The sequence below is a fragment of the Solanum verrucosum genome, unplaced genomic scaffold (genome assembly GCF_900185275.1).
Source record: "Solanum verrucosum unplaced genomic scaffold, falcon-dt-bn FXZP01000138.1, whole genome shotgun sequence".
Classification (NCBI taxonomy): domain Eukaryota; kingdom Viridiplantae; phylum Streptophyta; class Magnoliopsida; order Solanales; family Solanaceae; genus Solanum; species Solanum verrucosum.
In genome coordinates this window covers 338,347-362,129 of record NW_026020134.1, presented here as the reverse complement: position 1 = coordinate 362,129, position 23,783 = coordinate 338,347, and the positions used below count along the sequence as shown (strand labels likewise).

General features: G+C 37.3%; 2 protein-coding genes across 5 annotated transcripts in view; one reads left to right on the top strand and one right to left on the bottom strand.

Annotated features, from left to right (window-relative positions):
• The window catches only part of LOC125827363 (tubulin beta-2 chain), a 461,890-nt gene that overhangs the window by 172,488 nt on the left and 265,619 nt on the right, over positions 1-23,783 (bottom strand). The window lies entirely within an intron of this gene.
• The window catches only part of LOC125827425 (mediator of RNA polymerase II transcription subunit 23), a 73,481-nt gene that overhangs the window by 14,883 nt on the left and 34,815 nt on the right, over positions 1-23,783 (top strand). The window contains 9 exon segments of the mRNA XM_049506738.1: positions 8,788-9,068; positions 9,345-9,428; positions 13,742-13,836; positions 14,114-14,276; positions 14,363-14,608; positions 20,971-21,141; positions 21,277-21,390; positions 21,503-21,628; positions 23,266-23,414. Of these exon segments, the coding sequence (XP_049362695.1) occupies positions 8,788-9,068; positions 9,345-9,428; positions 13,742-13,836; positions 14,114-14,276; positions 14,363-14,608; positions 20,971-21,141; positions 21,277-21,390; positions 21,503-21,628; positions 23,266-23,414 (1,429 nt within the window).

Here is a 23,783-nt window from a genome sequence, read left to right as displayed (position 1 = left end):
GGCGACTATTATCCATATATGCCGCCCGTTCGGCCAATGATTATGTTAGCAAAAGTTGGGTCACCGTGTATCTTTCTGGTGACTATTTTCTCATATCTAATTTGTGTAGCACCGTGCCATCATTCCGGTGACTACTTATATCAAATTTGTGTAGCACCGTGCCATCATTCCGGTGACAACTTTTTCATATTTAATTTGTGTAGCACCGTGTCATCATTCTGGTGACTACTTTTTCATATTTAATTTGTGTAGCACCGTGTGATCTTTTCGGTGACTACTTTTTCATATCTGGTTTGCGTAGCACCATGCCATCTTTCTGGTGACTACTTTTCATATTTAATTTGTGTAGCACCTTGCCATCCTTCCGATGACTACCCTTTTTTGCATATCTTATTTGCGTAGTACCGTGCATCTCTCCGGACTACTTTTCATATTTAATTTGTGTAGTACCGTGGATTTTTCCGAACTACTTTCTCATAACTGAGTTGCATATCATCATGTGTCTTTTCAGTGACTCCTCAAATTTGATTTGCATAGTTCCATTCGTCTTTCCGGTGACTCCTCAAATCTGACTTGCGTAGGGTTGTGCTATCATTCCAACCCTACCCGTATAATTTTTCTCTTTCAGTAGGGTCGTGCCATCATTCCGATCCTACCCATATTATTTCTCTTTTTCAATGGGGTCGTTCCATTAATTCGAACTATCCTATATAATATCTAATTTCTAGTTAGGTCATGACATCATTCCGACCCTACCCATATAATATTATTTGTTAGATTGTAACTACTTTTAGCTATCAAATCTAATACTCTGGTGTATGAGCATGTTCCGGCCAATTTTGGGTGACTTTCTTGTCTAATATCAACTCGTCTATTGATTCCAACATGATCCATATACTTTATACTAGATTTTGAGCACTTACAACGACCGTTGCAGTGTGAAGAAGTCTATATGGAGCAACCACCTAATTTTGTTGCTCAGGGGGAGTTTAGTAGCCTTGTATGTTGATTATGTAAGTCACTCTATGGTCTGAAACAGCCTTTGCAAGCTTGGTTTGGGAAGTTCCAACACTGTGTTTTATCGGCATTATGCATCAAATTCAGTATTTCATGAGAAGACTAAGCACATTGAGATTGATTGTCAATTTGTGAAGTCGGTTGATCAACTTGCAGATATCTCACCAAGCCCTTATCGGTCCTCGTGTTAATTACATTTGTAACAAGCTAGGTACATGAATTATATGCACTAGCTTGAGGGGGAGTGTTAGAATAAAAATAGGTTTATACAATCCTATTAGAATAGGAATAGGTTTACACAATCCTATTAGAATAGGAATAGGTTTATACAATCCTTTTTAGAAGAGGAATAGGAATACAAATAGGAACATGAATAGTAAATAGTATCCTACTTAGTAAATAGTATCCTACTTAGTAAAGGATTGTATTCTAGTGTCTATAAATAGGATCTCAATGTAATAATGTAGACAACAACAACAATTCAATAATATTCTTCTCCTATATTTCTCACACCATTTTCTCGTTGAAGTATTGCTTTGATTTTGCTTGAGCTAAGGGTCTTTCAAAAACCTCTCTACGTCGGAGAGGTAGTGGTAAGACCTGCATAAAATCACTCTTTTGCTTTATTTTTTTTAGAAGTTAGTTGGCAATTTACTTTGGTATCTCTTACTTTATAGAGTTGTTTTTGTGATTTGGAAAAAGTTCAGGAAATATCAAAGATTAAAAGAGAAATTACATGTTATTCAAAGAGAAAGGTAAAAGAAAATGAAAATAATGTTGACCCATTGATGATGTTGGTTGCATCAGTAAACAAGGCAAGGAAATATTATTTTCATGTATGATTTAGGGATTCCAGAAAAGACTATTTTGTTTCACAATTTATGCTCAATGATTTTTTTTACTATGAAAATCTGTACATTTATCTTTAAAACACTTTTTTTTAAAAAAACAAATTAATATATAGGCGAAGTGGTCTGATGGACTCTAGTACTTGTATGAGTTTGTATTTGGACCCTTCTAGTTAACCCTGTGCCAACAGAACCCTTAAACTCAATGAAACTCAGCATTTTAAACCCCATTGGCTTTGTGTGAACTTCAAATGCTCAACAAAAATGACACACCATTATCCACGTCAGATTTTAAATGACACATCATCATCCACGTTAGATTTTAAATGACACATCACTTATTATTTTTTTTTTTTTTAAATACAATCTTTTCTTCTTTTACATTCCATTCCTCCCTCATTCACCCTTGACCACCTCTCTCTCCATTTTTTACATTAGATCTCATCACCACAACCTTCCATCTTCACCATTATCACCACTTCCCTAAATCATAAAAATCACCTTTCTTTTCTATATTTTCATCATTCATAACTTCCGGTCGTGTTTTCTTTACCACTTGTCCCTTACTTGAAACACCATAAACCTCTTTTCTCCATTAATGCCAACAAATCATCACTAAAATACCTTAATATATCATAATATTTGTACACAATTACACAACATACTCCATCTGATTTCTCAAAGGCATTTAACAATTACTTTTTGCCTACCAAAATGATCAGATCTGTCACCTCACAAACTAAAGCACAATTTCGATTATTATTTGGGGAGAAAAGAAAGTGAAAAAAAAGAGAAGAAGAAACTGGAGAGCGGTGGGGAAGGGGAGAAAGAGAGAAATGGGAGTTTGGGTCGGTGGGGAAGAATGGTGTGGGTGATGGTAGAAAGAAAAAAGATATGGGGAGGGTAGGGGAGGGGTGGGGTGGGGTAAAGAGGAAATAAGTGAATTAATTTTCTATCTTTTTTCTGGTCTTTTTATTCTATTTTTCTTTTAATTATTTTTGGTCTAAAATTTTACGTTACTCTCTTTTTGTGTGTGAAATCACGCATTTACTCCAATTAAATTATTAAGTTGCCACATAAGCTTGGTCAATGGTCAGAGGGGTTTAATATGTTGAGTTTCATCGAGTTAAGGGTTTAGTTGACAAATCGTTAAGTAGAAGGATTCATAATACAAACTGATACAAGTTCAAGTGTCCATTAGACCATTTCGCCTAATATATATGAGTTTAAGTTAAGTAGTTAACTGCCAATGTAGACAGCTTTTACACCCTTAAATTATATTTACATGTTGTAGTTGGTAACCTATCTTTTTGTAACGATTTCAAATATCACATTTGAGGAGGTTTACATATAGATAGATATCCATTAGATAACATATAATTGTCTAAAAAATTTATTCATGCTGATGATAAAAATATACATTTAATATATACAATATTAGGAAATTTGGACCCCTAAAATTATGGTGCCTTCACCCTTTAACCGACACGTTAAACAGTGTACAAATTTAAAACAAATTCCTTCATTTTGTGATTTTTTTTGATTTCACAAATAAGGTGTTGACCATCAGCGTATCTATTGCCTCCCCTCCTCTTTATTGTCTGCTTCTGGTTTTTGGTAAGGTCTTCATTTCCTCTCTATCGGTCATTAGAATTTTCATGGTTTGTAACTAACTTCACCGAATCCACTAAAACAATGAAAATAGGAATGTTGTGCACAACTAGGGCTGGGCGTTCGGTCGGTTTGGTTTTTCGGTTTGCTGAAAATGTTAACCAAACCAAACTGAAATAAATTCGGTTCGGTTCGGTTTTTACAATTTCAGTTCGGTTTTTGGTTTAACCAAATTTAATCAACAATAAAACAATGATACACATATTTTCAATCACAAGACCACAACTCAATATTCTCGAGTCTCGTCTCGTCTCTCTATGTTACACTTACTAGTGAGGAGAATAAAAACTACCTACCATACTGGAAAAAAAGTACAATTTTGCCCATTGCCCATATGTACGGTACCTTACAAGTTATGATGCGGATTATTATCCACATGAACAATAACTCCACAAGCCTGCCAGTATGGTTAACTTAAAAATGTGCCACAACACAAGTACTTCTTGCCCCAAATGCTACTGAAGAAAAAATTACTTATGCATCCTAAGTTTCCACCTGTGCAAATTACCATTAGGCATTCACTAGCTATATTAATATAACTTCTACCACAGACAGGGATATAGCTAGTGCGACTTCAAAGACGAGAGTTGAGATTTCAGAGTTTAAGACTAGGGATTTTAATTTTTTGATTTGGGAATTAGAATTCAGTCCTTAGTAATTTGGGATTCAGATATGGGAATTGGCCATTTGGGTCACTCCAATTACATAATTGGGCCGCATTGATATTGGGCTTGGGAATTTATTTTAGAGCGTAGGGCCTGTAGGGATTAGTGAAGTAATTAAATTTGGTTTTTCGGTTTAACCGAATTTAAATATTTAAAAACCGAAAACCGAAAACCGAACCGAATAACCAAAATTTTAAATTTTGAAACCGAAACCGACCGAATAAACCGAAACCGAAATTAAAAAAAATTCGGTTCGGTCGGTTTTTTCGGTTTGAACCAAAATATGCCCAGCCCTATGCACAACAATTTGCAAAAAAATAAAATAAACTAATGCCACTTATGTTGTTCCCAAGGTTTCGTTTTGACCAATTTAAGGTGTTAGACTTTTGGAGTTAGTCTGGTGGAAATCATGTTGCTATCGGGGTTATGTCTTCACGAATATTGATAAAAGTGTTGCTGCATATAGGGGGACTGAAATTCAGTTGTATCAACAAAGAGTGGTGATATCTCAACTCTCAAGTTAAGTTCAACCATTGAAGGAAGCTATTCCGGTTTCTTTGAATCCATAATGGAAGAAACAGATGTATAAGGTGATATCAACTAGTTGGAATTAAGGCTTAGGCATGTTTGTAACTTGTAACCTCACATTAGGTCTAGTGTTTGGTAGGATTGTCCTTAGTCTTGTAGGATTTATGTCGGTGGAAAGTAGACTATATAGAGAAATTCTAGTCTTGAAGGGCCTAGTTAATTAATATTGGAATGAGATGGGCTCAAATGAGTGAGGATTCATGTAGCCGACCCCAATTAGCTTGGGATGAGGGTTTAGTTGTATTGTTATCTTTAACATAGTTGTGAGAAATAAAGAAGTAAAATATTATTAAATTATGTATTCTACATTATTACGCTGAGTCGTATTTATAGACACTATGTTACAATCCTTCTCCACATAGGACACTGTATACAATTCTATTTAGCATAATACATAAACGTGCCCATTAACTTGGATTCAGTTGACATCTATGCCCTCCAACTTTGAGTGTACACTTAAACTTGTATATAGTTGAACAAGTAGACAGACACACACGTCCTACATGACAATTCGTGTGAGATACACTCGAACTGATTCGTATTATGTCATGTAAGACGCGAGTGCCTACTTGTTCAATTTTATATAAGTTTATGTGCCTACTTATGCACATCCAAAGTTGGAGGGAATAGATTCCAATTGAGACCAAGTTAAAGGGCATGTTTATGTATTATGCCATTCTATTTTTATTCCTATTCTAGCGCTCCCTCTCAAGATACAAGTCATATGCATCAATCTTGTTACAAATGTAATAAATATGAGGACTAGTGAGAGATCTACATGCTGATCATCTGACTTTACAGATTTTGTAACAATAGCTACTGAGAGTATCTTTTTTTTTTTTTGATAACTGAGAAATCCGTCTGTCTGTGATCCGCCCTTTGGACCAATCATAGCCTTCTAAACTCGGTGGATAATGGGCCTGCCCCTCTACTGAGAGTATCTTTTCGATGACAAAGTGACAGTCAATCTCAATGTTCTTAGTGCTCTCATGAAATACCTGATTTGTGCTATATGATCGACTGTTTGGTTATCACACAGAAGTTCCAGCTGACTGGTTTCTCCAAATTTTAGTTCTATGAGCAACTATTTAATCAAATCTAGATCACAAGTCGCTACAACCATTGCTCGATAGAGCGACTACACTTTGTTTCTTAATCTTTCATGATACCAAATTACCTCCTTAAACACAATATCCAAATGTACAATGCCAATCAGAAGGTGATCCTGACTAATCAACATTTGTATTTTCAACAATTTGTTCATGGTTGCTAACTTTATACAACGCAAAATGTAGACAAACTGCATCACAATGTCTATTACAAGGAGAAGAATAAACCGACTTGCCCCACTCACAAGAAAGGAAATGTCAGGTCTAGAGTGACAGTGAAATAATTCAACTTAGCACTCAGCCACCTATATCTTCCAGGATCACCTAGTGGATCCTCTTGTCCTGGCAGGAGTTTAACATTTGGATCCACAAGAGGTGTCAATGGGTCTATATCCCATCATTCCTGTCTCCTCAAGTCATACTTCTGTTGTGGAACAACAATACCTAATATGAACTGAGCAACCTCAATACTTAGAAAATACTTCAGTCTTTGGTTTGGAAATGCTAAAAGAGATGTTGCGTTAAATTAATAATACAATCCTGATCATGTTCATATGTTGCACTTTTTTGGGTGCTTCTCTTGTTATATGTAAAATTATTGAATCCTTTATGAAAATATCTTACTTTTAAAGAAAGTTATTGAATGTTATAAACAATCATGGTCGAAAAATTGAAGTTTTGAGACATTCTTCATGGGAATTTTTTAGGGTATCCTTTTACCTGATAGTAATACAATGAGTTCTTCCCTAATGTGGTTTGGCCTTCCCTAGCCCATGCAAATAGCGGGAGCTTAGTGCATCGGTTTCCCATTATATAATCAAACTACCTTTCTAACTGTCTTTTGACGTTTCTTTGCTTTTGTTTATATCTTAGAGAAAATGTGCGATCATCCTAGTTGGTGAGGTGAATAATATTGAGGTCTTAGCACATGTGATGAATTGTAAGATTGGGGCTTTTTCTACTAATCTTCGTTTACCTTTAGGAGCCACTAATAAGGACCTGACAGTTTGGAATCCGGTGATAAAAAGGGTAGAAAAGAGACTTGCAAGTTGGCAACATATATTTATTGGGGGGGGGGGGGGAATGAATACACTGTTGAGCATTCCCACATATTTCATTTTATCGTTACACGCCCCAGTAAGTGTTATAGGGAAGATGGAAAAACATAAGAGGGATTTCTTATGGGATAAAAAGGTCACTTGGTAAATTGTCACCACACCAAAGTGTTGGGGTGGGTTTGGGGATAAAGATCTTAGGGTCTTTAACAAGGCGCTACTTCGAAAGTGGCTATGGAGATTTGGGTTACAGGTGAATGCTTTTTGGGAAAGGGTTGATTGCGGAGACGTATGGGGTTTTGAAAGTAGGTGGAGGACTAAAATTATTCTTTGAAGAGCTCAATGTGTGTATATATTTCAGAGTAGGTGATTGGAGTAGGGTGAGTTTATGGGAATCTAGTTGGTGAGGGAGCAACATCTTGAATATCACATTTTCTAACTTGTATATAGAATTTCTTACCAAAAAAAAATGTCAGTTCAACTGTTATGGAGTATACAAGGGGAGAACTGCATTGGGATTTGTTTAGGAGAAATTTGCACGACTGGAGTTTGAAGAATTAAAACTTGATTGAATTACTTCAACAAAAAAGTACTATGGATAACCATGATGTATGGAGATGGGAGGTGGGCCGAAATTGCATTCGTTTAGTGAAGTCATATTATGAGATGCTTTTTCTGAAACTGGTATTATGAGAAGCTTTTAACTAGAGTGTGATTTTCCACATATATTGGTATGGATCCGTTGGGTACCAAAAAATGTGTTCTTTTCACTTCGCTAGCTTTGAGGAGAGTGATCTTATTGGTGGAAAATCTCAGGAAGAGGTTAATTAGTTGTATCAGTTGGTATTCATGTGCAATGAATCAGGAGAAGATGTGCATCACTTTTTTATATTGTCAGGCAATTTCTTGTTTATGGTGGGAAATTTTAAGATGGTTTGGACTTGAGTGGATGCTGCCAAACACTTTGAAAAAGAAACAATGTTTAGTTGTGCATTTAGAAGAAGGAAAAGAAGACGCGGGCATGGGATGTTGCCCCTCTAGTACTTATGTGGATCATATGGAGAGAGGAATATGAGAGCTTTTGAGGAAGTAGAGAAATACTTTGTACACTTGGGGAATACCCTATATTCCCTTCTTTCTTTTTGTTGCAACCATAAGGTTCCTACATGTATAGATGATTGAGCGTTATTTGTAAAAAAAAAACAGGTCTGCTTGTAAGGTTTTCTATTTTTTGGCTATACTTCTGGTATACGCGCAAGCTTTTGCCCTTTCTTTAATGAAATTTATTACTTAATTAAAAAAACAAACTAAGGCCAACTAATTCATTGTCTAGTCAAGTGACCTCATGTAGAGGAGACTGAGGGTAATTTGTTTCTCGTGTGATGTTGGAGTACCTCTTTTTCTAGGGCAAGCAGCAATGAAACTGCTGAACCTTAACTGAAGATACTTTTAGGAGCTCAGGTAACTTTAGCTTGGTAACGAATAAGGAATTGAGCAGAATCACCTGGGTTCAATTGATATGCAGCCGTCCAAGTCTCTGTGGAGTAGATGTTGAGGTCGTGTTCTTAAATTAAATGTTGCTCAACCTTTTCCTGTCTCTGTGAGTTAAATTTAATGCTGCACAGCCTTTTCCTGTCCAAGTCTCTTCTCTGTTGCGCTTTCATGCAGCCAATTCTATTGAACGCAGATCGGTCGTTATGTTTAAACTAGGTTTGGCTGGAACGGGGCAATCTTCAGTTCATATCTACTGCATATTACTTTGCCTCCCCAAGCCCTTCTCTGTTGAGATTTCTTTTGATTAGCATTGTTGGTTTTTTCTTTTGCATAAAATCAGGGGAACGCATGATGGATTATATGAATTTGGATGATAGATCAATTGGGATGTTTTGGGTTGTGTCCTACACAATGGCTCAGCCTGCTTGTGAAACTGTGATGAACTGGTTAACCTCTGCGGGGGTTACTGAGCATTTACCTGGACCAAATTTGCAGTCCAATGAGAGATTAATGGTGATGCGTGAAGTTAGCCCCCTGCCGATATCATTGTTATCGGGATTGTCCATAAATTTATGCTTGAAAGTGGCTTTTCAGATGGAAGAATCAATGTTTTCTGGACAGGTACTGATAAACTCATATGACATGTCTTCTTTATGTAAAAAAAAGTTCTGTAAGCTGTACGCTGAGAGTTTTGAAAGTTTGGAGCTCAATCTTGTCCCACTCTTTCTTATGGTTTTATTTTCTTGGGTCATGTTGTTTCGTGGATTGTTATACAGCTTTATTATCATACTAACTCTATTCTGACTGGAGCTAGCCAGCATTTTCCACCTTATTTTCTTTTGATGCTTCATTGCACCCGTTAAAAATGTTTAATATCATTCTCTCATTTCATTGCAGGCTGTGCCCAGCATTGCTATGGTTGAAACATACTGTAGGTTAATGCTCATTTCTCCCCATTCGTTGTTCCGTTCGCTTCTAACTGTAACTTCTCCTTCCCCCTTCTAATATTCCTTTTTTGATATTTAAATCTCTGGCATGTCACGCATATTCGGTGGATTTACGTTCATTGTATTAACCTTCAGTAAGCAAAGAAACCTCCTGAGAATCGTGTGAAATATTGGAAAATAATATTATTGAATTGTGTATCTACATTATTACATTGAAAACCTATTATAGACACTACATTGGAATCCTTTTCCAACTAGGATTCCTATTCCTATTCTAAGTAACATTGTATATACTTATTCCTATTCTAACACTCCCCTCAAGTTGGTGCATACAAATCATATGTACCTAGCTTGTTACAGATGTAATAAATATGAGGTCCGATCAGAAACTTGGTGAAGATATCTACAAGCTGATCGTTTGACTTCACAAATTTCATAACAATATCTCTAGAGAGTATCTATGTCACGCCCCGAAGCTACCCCAAGACGCGAACACGAGACCTAGGATCACGAGTGACCCCAAGCTAACCCTGCTGGCATATCATAAGCATACTTAAAGATAGCTGAATTAAGAAAGTACTGTGCGGAAGCTTAAATCATCATAAACTGAAATGATGGGGAATACCCATTACTAACTGAATAAATAATCCATGAGTTCAATGACAACTGAAATATCAAACTCCAAAGCTAAAACTGAATCTAACTATGTCTGAAATAAAACCTCTAACTGACTAGAAATGCTGGGACATGCCCCAGCTAAATCTAGTAAAAACTCAAAACCAAGACTGAAAGGAAAAGAGATAATCATGTCAATCGTCCTCGAAGAATGAAGACTCACCACTGATGCTACTGAACTGGAGATCGGGAACCGATCTATGCGTAATCTGAATGCTGAGGACCTGAACCTACATCACGAGAAGATGTAGCGCAGAGTATGCGTTAGTACTTGAAAGGTATTGAGCATGTAGGATAGAATAAAGCTGAACAATATACATAACTGAACAAAGCATATAACTGAGCAATAGTATGAGATAAGCATGATACTATACTGAAAATACTGAACATGAACTAACTGAATGCAATGACCAAGTTTATAACATGCTGAGACTGAGATCTGAATGTAACTGATAATATGGTTAATGCAATAGAATCTGACTGTGGGAGCTACTAATAATCGATATAAAACCATATGAGCTAAATGTTGAGTCCGATGTATACGCCCCATAGAGAGGACCCAATATACCCTGTCGGAGGTATAGAGGCATGACTGACGTGATCACTAAACTGATGCCTACAGAGGGGACTTACGTAAAAGAATAATAAACCCATAATTTCAACTTGAATTGCAACACCAAAATCTTCAAAACGAACTTAGGAAATTAATAATTGCTAGGTTTGCAAGAATAATCTCCCAAGTCACAAAAGAGAACTAAATAATAATCTCTAACTCCCAAAAACAAGGTTTACATGCCCTATTTTTAGAAAACAAGTCCTAAATTAAAAGGGAAACAAAATAAGGAAAGTTTGTTAGAGGCACGCGTCTTCATTCCACGAGACTGACTCACGGACCGTCAATGGATCTACGGTCCGTGAGTCCCTTCCGTCAGCCAGGACTTAGAAAATATATCAACTTCCAAAAATCAGCTTTTCTAAGGCAAACGACGGAACTGTAGGACGGATCGTAGATCAATCTACGGTCCGTCAATCCCCTTCCGTAGCTCCACACTTAGAATCTTCAAAAATCAGGTACTGGAACCCTCGCAGTCTAAATCTACGGATCAACAGGATCTACGGACCGTCAATGGTCACCGTGGGTACGCTGAACCCTAGTCCAACTCGGTATTATGCTACTCCCAATGAATTAAGTAATTAACTGGTTATGACTGAATTTCTGTAAATACCGGATAGCTCGAATTGAACATGCAAACTGAGAATGCAACAATTAATTTGATAATAATGCATTAATAACTGAGGCATGTATAACTGAATAACTGAGAAATCTGACCTAGCATGTGTAATTCAAGAACTAAAGAAATACATAGCTAGGGTTCTGAAATTCATGCAATAAACTGAGAAATAACATGATAATCTGATTTGGAACATGCTAATATCTAATTCATGATGATCTGCTATAATTCTAGAAACCCTAGGTCTGTTCATAATCATGGAATCAAGAATCTGACTGAATTCTAGGGACCTAATGGGCGAAAAGAACCCACTAGTGAAATCGCACATACCTGGTGACGAATTCCACGGAGAAATCTTTCGATTTCGGAGCTGGAACTAATGGAACCTTGCTGCGTTCTTGAACTAGGGTTCTTGACCTTTTTCTCCTTTCTTGCTACTAATTTTCTAAGTTTTGATTAATGATTTGACTTGGATAAGTTCTAGTTATGTTTCTAGGTTTAAACTGACTAAAACCTCATGATTTAGGGTCAAAACGACGTATCTTAGGGGTTAAACGAAATAGGAAAAGACCAAAAGACCCCTGACTTAATTGTTGTCGGAGTGACTGACGGATTGGACCTACGGTCCGTCACTCAATCTACGGTCCGTCGATTGGGTCCGTAGGTCGAGTCTGCCCGACAGGGCTTCACTAAAACGAGCATAACTTTTTACTCGGAGGTCGGAATTTAGCAAACTCGGTGGCGTTGGAAAGATAATTCAATTATCTATCATATCATAGGTCATGGGACACCTAATTCATTTTGTGCTAAGAGTTATGACCATCTGAAGTTGACCCATCAATAATTTTCATCTAACTAGTTGCTAACCCTCATCTACGGTCAGATCTACGTGGATCGAATGATGGTCCGTGATGGTCGACCGTAGTTCATGTCAGAGGTTGGGTAAAGGAGATCTCGATCCACGGTCACAGACCACAGACCGTGGGTCTGTCCGTGAGTCGGGACTTAGCTAATTTTTTCTGAGCTGGTTTGGGGAGGGGTTGCAGTGGTGAACCACGGACCACCAGCACGGGCCGTGGTCTGACCTACGGTCCGTGGATGGTGACCGTAAGTTGCACCTGCAACTTCTCAAAATCTGCATTTTTGGTCTGTTTCAGATATAGGGTGTTACAGAAGTCCATGCTGATCACTTCCCACTTCTAAGTAGGAATGTTGATCTCTTGAGTCATACCTCCTGATTTATGATGTTCTACCTCCTTCACTTGCTGGAAATTAGGACACTTAGCCACAAAATCTGCTATTTCCCTTTTCATACCATTCCACCAAAAGACTTCCTGCAGATCACGGTACATCTTAGTGGCGCCTGGATGAATAGAATACCTGGAGTTATGGGCTTCTGCAAGAATCTGCTGTCTCAACTCACCCACCTTAGGGACACATAATCAACCCTGATAGCGAAGCACACCATCTCCCCCTTGGGAGAAAACCTCAACTCTCTGCTGATGAACTGCACCCTTTAGTTGAAGCAATATCGGATCATTGTCTTGTTTTTCCTTAACCTTCGCTACCAATGAAGATTCTGACTGAACTGTTACACCACCATCTGATATGCTCATAAGGCGAACTCCCAAGCGAGCAAGCCTGTGAACATCCTTTGCTAGGCAGGCAACCTTTTACATATTGAAGGGCAACAATAATGTCACAACACTGCTTGAACCAGTCAAGAGGAGGAAGAGACTTTGGGAGGTACAAGAAGAAACAAAAAAAGGCTGTAAGGATGGAATCAACTGATGGAGGTACGAGGAAGATGGGGACTGGATGAGGGAGGGCAATTTTGAAGTGTGGGAAGAAAAAGGAGATTCACAAATGTAGACATATGAGATTCACAAATGCCTAGCGTGCATGCAACACCAACATTACTCAATGGAGGTGCTTTTCCTTTGTATGATAGTTAAGTAGCTTTATAATGCAGTCTTACATCAAATAGGAAAGGATACTCTGAATCAGACTGTTATATAGACCTTCCTTGGGCTTTGTCACTTACCTGTAGGTAGCAACTTCCCTGTAGCGAACTCCCTTCACCATCGCTCTGCAAACTGTGAATTAGTCAATTTTAGTGCAGAATGGCGACAATATGTTTGGCCTTCGATTGCTTTATTTCTTGCGTGTCGGTAGAAGCACTTAAGTTTTGTATTCTGTTGATTGGAGGGTTGTTCATTTTTTATGGTAAGTCGGTGCAACATATTAGTGATCATTTCCTCTTGTCTCTTGCTAATTCAGATGAATTGTGGCTTCCCAGTATGTAGTGCTGCTAGAATTTCTGTCTATGCAGTTTTAATTTCTTGGTAGAAGGATTCGTTAGTCTAACTCGTGTTTTTGTTTGCACACTTTTCTACTGGAGTTCATTTTGATTTGCTTTTGATGTAAACTTCTATTTCAGCATCTGACATCGAGGAATCCCACCACATTGACCAAGCCAGGAAACACAATCTTGGTGTTTGAAATTCTTAACTATCGTTTCCTTTCACTCTACAGGTTAGTGAAGTTACTCATCTTGGGAATTTATCAGCTTCTTCTCTATTATCTGTCTTCTCTACTTGTGTTTGTGAATGGTGTTCAATTTGGCTCTACTAAAGAAAAGTGCATTCACATTGCTACTTTTATGCTTGAACATCTGTGGTCTGTTTGATGTCTCTAGTGCTCATAACGTTACCATCTTTCTGAATCTTGTTAATTATTCGGATCCTGTTACTTGATTGTCTAAATAACTGATAATAAGTAAAGTGGTCTATAAACTTCTGCTTTTTTCTAGGTACCAAGGTAAGAGCAAGACATTGATGTATGATGTCACCAAAATGATTTCTACACTGAAGGGGAAACGCGGAGATCATCGCATTTTCAGATTGGCTGAGAACTTATGTATGAATCTGATTTTGTCGTTGAGAGACTTTTTCTTTGTGAAGAGGGAAGGGAAGGTGGGAATATTTCCTCTATCTGAACTTTTGTGGATGCACTGTATCTCCAATTATAACTTTTTCTTAACTATTAAATCCATATGCAGGGTCCAACTGAGTTTACTGAGACTTTAAATAGGATAACAATTGTTACTCTTGCAATCATAATTAAAACTCGTGGAATTGGAGAGTTTGAACATTTACTGTACCTTCAAACAATGCTGGAACAAATCTTAGCAACTAGCCAGCATACCTGGTCTGAGAAAACTTTGCGCTATTTTCCTTCAATTTTACGTGATGCCTTGAGTGGGCGAATGGATAAAAGGGGCTTGGCAATCCAAGCATGGCAGCAGGTACATGAGATAGTTCCTCTTCATACAAATTATCTGAAGATGTAACTCTTCTTATAAGTTATTTCTTAGGTCCATGTTTTCTGTGTTTTAAGGTAGGATATCCCATGATTAAGTTTGGTACGCGGGATAAGATGGGATATCACAGGGCTAAGTTTAGGAATAGAATACTGTGTTTGGTTGATGGTTAAACTATCAACCAAACACAATATAAATCTACTCCCGAACTTAATCCTGGGATATCCCACCTTATCCCATCCAACTTGGTATTATTTTGTTCCACCTCCCAGCTGGGATAAATTAGTCCCAGGACTATATTCCCAGAGAATAATTTTGTCCGCAAACCGAACGACTCCTAAAAGTTTGCTTTATCTTCAAAGGTTTCCCATGTCACTTTGGTGGATAAGGTCATGATGGATGTTAGTTCATGAAATGGAAGGAAAACCAGAGTCAAGAAAAGTTTGCATTAAAGTAGAAAAAAGAAGAGAAGGGTGCCAAACTGCATTTCGATAGTCTTAAAAACAGTAATAGAAAATACCCTTCGGGGTGGCCCAGTGGTTTGGGCTTGGAACTTCCATGTTGGAGGTCTCAAGTTCGAAACCCCTTGCTAGCAAAAGTTACCTTCTGGGTCGAGCTCGTCGCACTGGGCTTGCCTAGTGCGGGTTACCTCATGTGGTTTGCGAGCTATTGCATAGGAGCGGGGTTTTTAACCTGGCCCAAAAAGACAAAACAAAATATCTCATCATAGCTACATAATCTGTTTCTTTTAAAGTTGATATAGAATGATAAAGCTCATTCTTTGTATTAGCTAGTAACTTGCTACTTATTTTGCTCAAGTCTATCAAAATTTATTTCCATCAGAAATTACCTGTGCATCTCATGCAGGTGCCACAGTTAAATGTCAACTGTTTGCAGAAACACTACATATTTATTTGATACCCTCAAGACAGATTTTTATCAGGACTTAAAGCTGAACAAATTAAGCAATTAGAGTTTGGATGTGTGGCAATGTAAAATGGAAATCACTTAGGGGCCGTTTGGTTACGGTATAAGAGGCATGTTATTCATGTATAAAACATTGTATAGTAATACTATTGTTAGAATATAAATAAGTATTTCCTACTTAGAATAGGAACAGGAATAGGAATAGGAATAGGAATAAGAATAGGAATCCTAGTTGGAAAAGGATTCCAATGTAGTGTCTATAAATAGGGTTTCAATGTAACTATTTAGATACACAATTCAATAATATTTTTTCCATATATTTCTCACATGGTATCAGAGCATTGGTGAGAAACTTCAAGTCACCGTGTCAAATTCCGGCGATGACGGTTGGGACTGATTTGTGTCATCTTTTCGTTCTGAAGGTGTTGTGCGAAAGACAACACCATCACGAGGCTCGGGAAGCTCAGGCGACCGAACCCCAATTAGATCCACCGGAAAACAGCCTCGCACGCGCCTCCACGCGCCGTTTGAAGGTGGAAGTTTTCCGGCAAGATCTGGTCACGCGTTGGCGCGTGAGTGCTGCTCCGGTCATCTGTTTTCGAGCAGTTTTCTTCTGTTAGGGTCGTCCAGTATTTCCGACCAGAACCCAGTCAGTTTTCTCCAGATCCGATCACCGGAATTAGGGTTCCGGTGATTTACAGGCAGTTTCCGGCGAAAGCAGACCACTGTAGGGCAGATTCTGGCAAGTTCCTGGTAAAATCAGAATTTTCAGGCCACTGTGGGCAGATTACGGTAGATTCTGGCAGCTTCCAATATTTTCAGACCACTGTAGCAGTTTCTGTCAGTTTCCAGCATACATACCAGTCTATGGAGAATCGACGAAGGAGAGAACGTTTTGGAAAATCTCGATCCAAGTGTAGTCATTGTCATAAACCTGGACACACTCGTGACGTATGTTATATTTTGCATGGTCCACCACCCAGTTATGATCCTATTGTTCTAAAGGAATATAATGAGCTCCTTCGAAATCGCGCAAGTAAACAACGTTTTGGAAAACCTCGATCCAAGTGTAGTCATTGCCATAAACCTGGACATACTCGTGACATATGTTATATTTTGCATCGTCCACCACCCAGTTATGATCCTAGTGTTCTAAAGGAATATAAAGAGTTCCTTCGGTATCGTGCAAATAAACAAACGTCTCCACAAGTAGTTTCGGTTGCACAACCTGATGTTTCTGTTGCGAGTAATTCATTTACTTGTGTGTCACAGGCAAGCACTCTTGGATCATGGGTCATAGACTCAGGGGCTTCTGATCATATCTCTGGTAATAAATCACTATTGTCTGATATTGTCACAGGCAAGCACATGCTTTGTTCATAATTTAGCCCCAGGGAAAGATAAATTAGCTCCTCGTGCCCTTAAATGTGTCTTTCTTGGTTACTCTCGAGTTCAAAAAGGGTATCGTTGTTATTCACATGATCTTCATCGATACCTTATGTCCGCTGATGTTACATTTTTTGAGTCTCAACCTTACTATACATCTTCTGATCATCCTGATGTATCTATGGTCTTACCCATACCTCAGGTTTTACCTATGCCAACCTTTGAGGAATCTACGATTACTTCTACATCTCCAATTGTAGTGCCACCACTACTAACTTATCATCGCCGTCCACGTCCAACCCTAGTCCCAGATGATTCATGTCATGCGCCAGACCCTGCTCTTACTGCGGACTTGCCTCCTCCTAGCCAACCGCTTGCACTTCAAAAAGGTATACGATCCACTCGAAATACTAACCCACATTATACCTTCTTAAGTTATCATCGTCTATCATCACCCCATTATGCATTTGTGTCGTCTTTGTCCTCTATTTCCATTCCTAAGACTACAGGCGAAGCACTTTCTCATTCTGGATGGAGGCAGGCTATGATTGATGAGATGTCTGCTTTACATAAGAGTGGTACTTGGGAGCTTGTCTCCCTTCCTGCAGGTAAATCTACTGTTGGTTGTCGTTGGGTTTATGCAGTCAAAATTGGTCCAGACGGTCAGGTTGATCGACTTAAGGCTCGCCTTGTTGCCAAAGGGTATACTCAGATATTTGGGCTAGATTATAGTGACACTTTCGCTCCTGTGGCTAAAATAGCATCTGTTCGTCTTTTTCTATCTATGGCTGCCGTTCGTCATTGGCCTCTTCATCAGTTGGACATTAAGAATGCTTTTCTACATGGTGATCTTGAGGAAGAAGTCTATATGGAGCAACCACCTGGTTTTGTTGCTCAGGGGGAGTCTAGTAGCCTTGTATGTCGATTGCGTAGGTCACTCTATGGTCTGAAACAGTCTCCTCGAGCTTGGTTTGGGAAGTTCAGCACAGTAATTCAGGAGTTTGGCATGACTCGTAGTGGAGCTGATCACTCTGTGTTTTATCGGCATTCTGCACCAAGTCGATGTATCTATTTGGTTGTTTACGTTGATGATATTGTTATCACCGGTAATGATCAAGATGGTATCATCGATTTGAAGCAACATCTCTTTAAGCACTTCCAGACCAAAGACCTTGGCAGATTGAAGTATTTTCTAGGTATTGAGGTTGCTCAGTCTAGATCAGGTATTGTTATTTCTCAACGCAAGTATGCCTTAGACATTCTTGAGGAGACAGGAATGATGGGATGTAGACCTATTGACACTCCTATGGATCCGAATGTTAAACTCCTTCCAGGACAGGGGGAGCCACTTAGTAATCCTGAAAGGTATAGACGGCTTGTTGGAAAGTTGAATTATCTCACAGTGACTAGACCTGACATCTCTTTTCCTGTGAGTGTTGTAAGTCAGTTTATGACTTCCCCTTGTGATAGTCATTGGGAAGCAGTTGTTCGTATTCTGCGATATATAAAGTCAGCTCCCGGTAAAGGACTACTCTTTGAGGATCAAGGCCATGAGCATATCATTGGATATACGACGCTGATTGGGCAGGATCACCCTCTGACAGACGTTCGACATCCGGATATTGTGTTTTAGTAGGAGGTAATTTGGTGTCGTGGAAGAGTAAGAAACAGAATGTGGTTGCTCGATCTAGTGCAGAATCAGAATATCGAGCAATGGCGACAGCAACTTGTGAGCTAGTTTGGATCAAACAGTTGCTGGGAGAACTAAAATTTGGCAAAATTGATCAGATGGAACTTGTGTGTGATAATCAAGCGGCTCTTCATATCGCATCAAATCCAGTGTTTCATGAAAGGACTAAGCACATTGAGATTGACTGTCACTTTGTCAGAGAAAAGATACTCTCGGGAGATATTGTTACAAAATTTGTGAAGTCAAATGATCAGCTTGCAGATATCTTCACCAAGTCCCTCACATGTCCTCGTATTAATTACATCTGTAACAAGCTAGGTACATATGATTTGTATGCACTAGCTTGAGGGGGAGTGTTAGAATATAAATAAGTATTTCCTACTTAGAATAGGAACAGGAATAGGAATAGGAATAGGAATAAGAATAGGAATCCTAGTTGGAAAAGGATTCCAATGTAGTGTCTATAAATAGGGTTTCAATGTAACTATTTAGATACACAATTCAATAATATTTTTCCCATATATTTCTCACAACTATGTTTGGTAAAAGTTTTTTATTAGGTTGAAAAGTCAACATGACTTATACTATGATTGGTTGATAAGTTCTAAAAATTGTATAAAAGTTATTTATGTATTAATTTTATACGGTGTTTGGTTGTTTTTTTTGTACTCCTACATAATTAATACCTACATAACTTATGAGGGAATCTATGTATAAGTTATGCAGGATGGAAGGTGGAATAAGTTGTGTGGGTATTAGTTATATATGTATTAAAATGATAAATTACACATTTATCCCTATTAATTTATTTTTAATTTTTTTTTATTGAAAACTTTACATAACTATTCTATTTTCCCAACTATTTTTGTTTCTTGTTTCTTTTTGTGTACAAACGACTTTTTATTTGTTTTCATTTAAAATCAAAATATAAATATTTTATTAATATTGTGAATCGGAATGTATAATTTTGATAGTGCATATGCTAATTATATATTCGCATTATATATTACTAAATATATCCACATATTTAATTATCATGTATTAATTTTTTATTTAGAATGTGAATGTATATATAATTTATATATGTGGTATACTAAAAATGTACAAACAACACATGCAACATATTGATAGAAATTTACATTATATAAAATAGGATAGTATAGTGTACTTGAAATATATTAATAGTATTTTATTTTTATAAGCTTTAAACATTCAAAAAAACAAAGAAAAAAAACACAGAATTCCTAGGTAAGTATAGAGAATATTCCTTTCTTTATTTTTCTTAAGGGAGAATTTATACTATTTGCTTGCTTATTTATTTGTGAATAATATATATTAAATTCAATAGTTAATAATTCATAGAATTCAATCTCTACATAACTAAATAATACCTACATAACTAATACTTCATAACTAATACTCACATAACTAATACCCACCTAACTAAACCCTGCATAACTAATACCTGCATAACTAAACCCTGCATAACTAATACCTGCATAACTAAACCCTGCATAACTAATACCTACATAACTAAGCCCTGCATAACTAATACCTTCATAACTAAACCCCGCATAACTAATACTTGCATAACTAAACCCCGCATAACTAATACTTGCATAACTAAACCTTACATAACTAATACCTACATAATTAAACCCTGCATAACTCTAACCAGTAACCAAACGGCCCCTTACCACATTAAGTGCCACTTAAAATCTTTCCATTCTCAAAACTGTCCATGACTAGAGAGTTAAATGGCAAAATTCTGAACAACCATTTAATCGTTTATTATGGAAATTGAAGTACTTATTAAATTTTTATCGTTGTAGTTGCTTATTAATCATGAGAATAGCTCAAATTTGCATTTAGTGATACATTTCAGAAATCATGACTTCTATTTTCTGCACTCAACGTTCAAAGCTTTAAATTGTTTAGTCACACTTGTTTCAGACTGTGGACTTGAAATGTTAGTATCAATTATCAAACAGCTCTGAAGCTGTATTCTTAATGATTGAATCTGTTCTCAGCTGCTTATTGAGGATTCAAATCGCTATATTTGATGAGTGATCTCCGGAAGTAAAAAAGATTAAAAAAAGGAAACAAGTATGATTTAATTTGATGAGTGATCTCTGAAGTAAAAATGAATAAAGAAAGGAAAAGAGTATGGTTTTAGATGATAGATTTGCATCATTAAACAGTTTAGATTTAGCCAAAAAAAAGAGAGAGATAAAATTTTCCTGAGTAGAGGCTTTGCAAATACTTGACAAGATGTTTCCAGGAATTTTCGCTCATGCTATTATTTTGAAAACTCACAATTGACTTCTAGGTGTTCTATTTGCAGGCAGAAACAACTGTTATCAATCAATGCACACAGCTTCTTTCGCCCTCAGCTGATCCCTCATACGTTGTAACTTATATTAACCATAGTTTTCCTCAGCACCGCCAGTATCTTTGTGCTGGTGCGTGGATACTAATGCATGGGCATCCAGAAAATATTAACTGCACAAATCTTGTAAGGCTCAACTTTGTTTTCCCTTAAGTTATCAGAAGCTTATGAGTGCTGATCAACTTCTTTCTCATATGGAGATATCCTGAACTAAAACTACATCTTTCTCGTGATGGCATTCCTGCTAATAATTGGATACAGGGACGTGTTTTGAGAGAGTTTTCTCCTGAAGAGGTGACTGCAAATATTTATACAATGGTAGATGTCCTGCTTCATCATATTCACTTGGAACTACAGCGTGGACATCCCTTACAGGTTTAGTCATACTCCTTTGTTATTCATTCTCTGGACCTATCAGATTTTCATGGATGATCTACTGTCCTTGCCTTGCTTTTGCCTTATGTCGTCCCACACTTTTATTCCTCAGGATCTTATGCTAAAAGCCTGTGGAAACCTTTCAGTTTTCATCTGGAACCATGAGCTTCTGCCTCTAGATATCCTACTGCTGGCACTTATTGACCGTGATGATGATCCAAATGCTTTGCGCATTGTAGTATGTTCTCTATGATCTTTCTCAATTAGTTTCTTGTCTTTATTCATCTTAGTCAGTTGGTAACAGTGGTCTAAGCATATCATCCTCAATTCTTGTGTTGATGTTTTTACATTATTTGTTTATAGTATACTATTCTTTGACTTTTTCTCTGCTCTCAATTCTAAGTTTGTCTTCTGGGGAAATGGTGTTTTATGTCATGCTTTGCTTTCTATTCTAGATTTGGGTTCGGTTTCATTCCTTTTCAATAAGAATTTATACTTTCATTCTTAAGCTATCATGTATGAGGACAAACTGGTAATACTAGCTTGCTTGAAGAAGATATCATCTTCTCTTTGGCTATGATTTCTTACTATCTAGTTCAGCTGATCAAACTGTAACACGTCTTGCAGAGTTACTATATTCCAATCAGCTTATTTTGGGCTATGAAAGTTTATATCCCACTATTAAGAACAGTGGAGAAGAACTAAATGAGGGGGGAGGGGGATATCTGGTTCTGAATTTCAATGAAACAAAAGTATATTCATTCATTTACTAAAAATAAATAATTTCTGAAGAATTTGATTTGTATGAGATGCCAAGCTTATGGAATCTCATTTCTCTATATCATACATGATAACGCATAAAACCAGGCCTATCTGGTTTAATGGCTCAAAGATGTACAGCGTTCTGATCACAGTGGGTCCATACTATTCGTGAGTGGTTCTTATTGCTGTTGACATCAACAGCTTGAGCTTTCTGCCCCACTAACATCATAGATTCCACCCATAGGTTAATGAATGTAGTGATTTTGCTAATTATTTTAAGTCTTAACTCAACACTATTGTTTCTCCTAATGATTGGCATCTGTCTTTCCTTTTATAGAAAGGGAAAATCTAATCCAGTTGCATGGTTCATGCTACAGTGGTAGAACAACTACAAATTATCGTCTGACCTAATGAAACAAGTTATGTTCCATCTTCTCCTTTCTGAGTATGATAGAAAGACGAATACTATGGAATGAGAACAAAAGGAATGGCGTTACAGTATCCAGAGAGTGATATTGTACTTCTGCAGAGAATTGCTGTGTCAATATCGGTTTCTCCTTCATTATGCCGTGAATAAGAGAAATTCACTTGAGTTATGATCCAAAAAATGAAAAAAAGAAGAGTGAAAAAATCTCAAGTGTTATAGAGTGAAGATATTATCTATGCTAGCCGGCAAAACAGTGATTTCACTCATAGTAAGAACAGAAACAATAGTTTATTTATGTTCAGTTGGCATAACATTTCTGTTTGCAGTTTCCCATGGGATGTTCTGCTTCCTGCATATGCGGTCATTCTAATTATGAACCTCACCATGATTGTAAGAGCTTTTCATTCACATTAAGAATGCTCTTAGAATCCCGTATATTCTAGAATATTCTAAGATCATGTAAATGTAGTATAGCTTGATTTACTCCTATAATTATGTTTTTAATTCTATTTCCCTTCTTAGAACACATGCACTTTTCTATTTGAACTCCAATGGCTTGAGGGAATAAACAAGCTTTGCTCTCTCTCAATTTCTCTTTCCTTCTCACAGTGATGACTTTCCAGTAAGTGTTGTAGTTATTTGCAATTTATTGGAATAGTGACTTATTTTGTTAAAATTCCAAACAGATTAACTTACTTGACAGTAAGGAGCTCCAACAAAGAGTGAAACTTTATCTCCTAAATCGTGGCCCGCCTGAGCATTGGCTTTCGCCTGGACCTTTCAAGCGTGTGGAATTGCAGAAAGCTCTTGGAAATCATCTGTCATGGAAGGAGAGGTAACAAAATGAACATTTTTTGTTCTTTACTGTTTTCTTTGTTTGGTTGTTTGAAATGCTTTTACTTCAGCTGAAGGTCTATTGGAAACAACCTCTTTACCTCCCAAGGTAGGGGTAAGGTCTGTGTAAACTCTAACCTCCCCAGACCCCATACCTTACACTGGGTATGTTGGTTGTTGTTGTGTAACATCTTGGACATTATCATGTGCAATAAAAAAGTTCCTTATTATTGGTGAATGTTGAGATTTCAACTGGCAGACCAAGTATCTCTTTGGTTATGTCCAATGTTTATTCATAGCTTCTATTACCATTGTTATACTAACATTTATTTTATGTAAAAGTGAGTAAATAAATTCATCCATGCTTGAC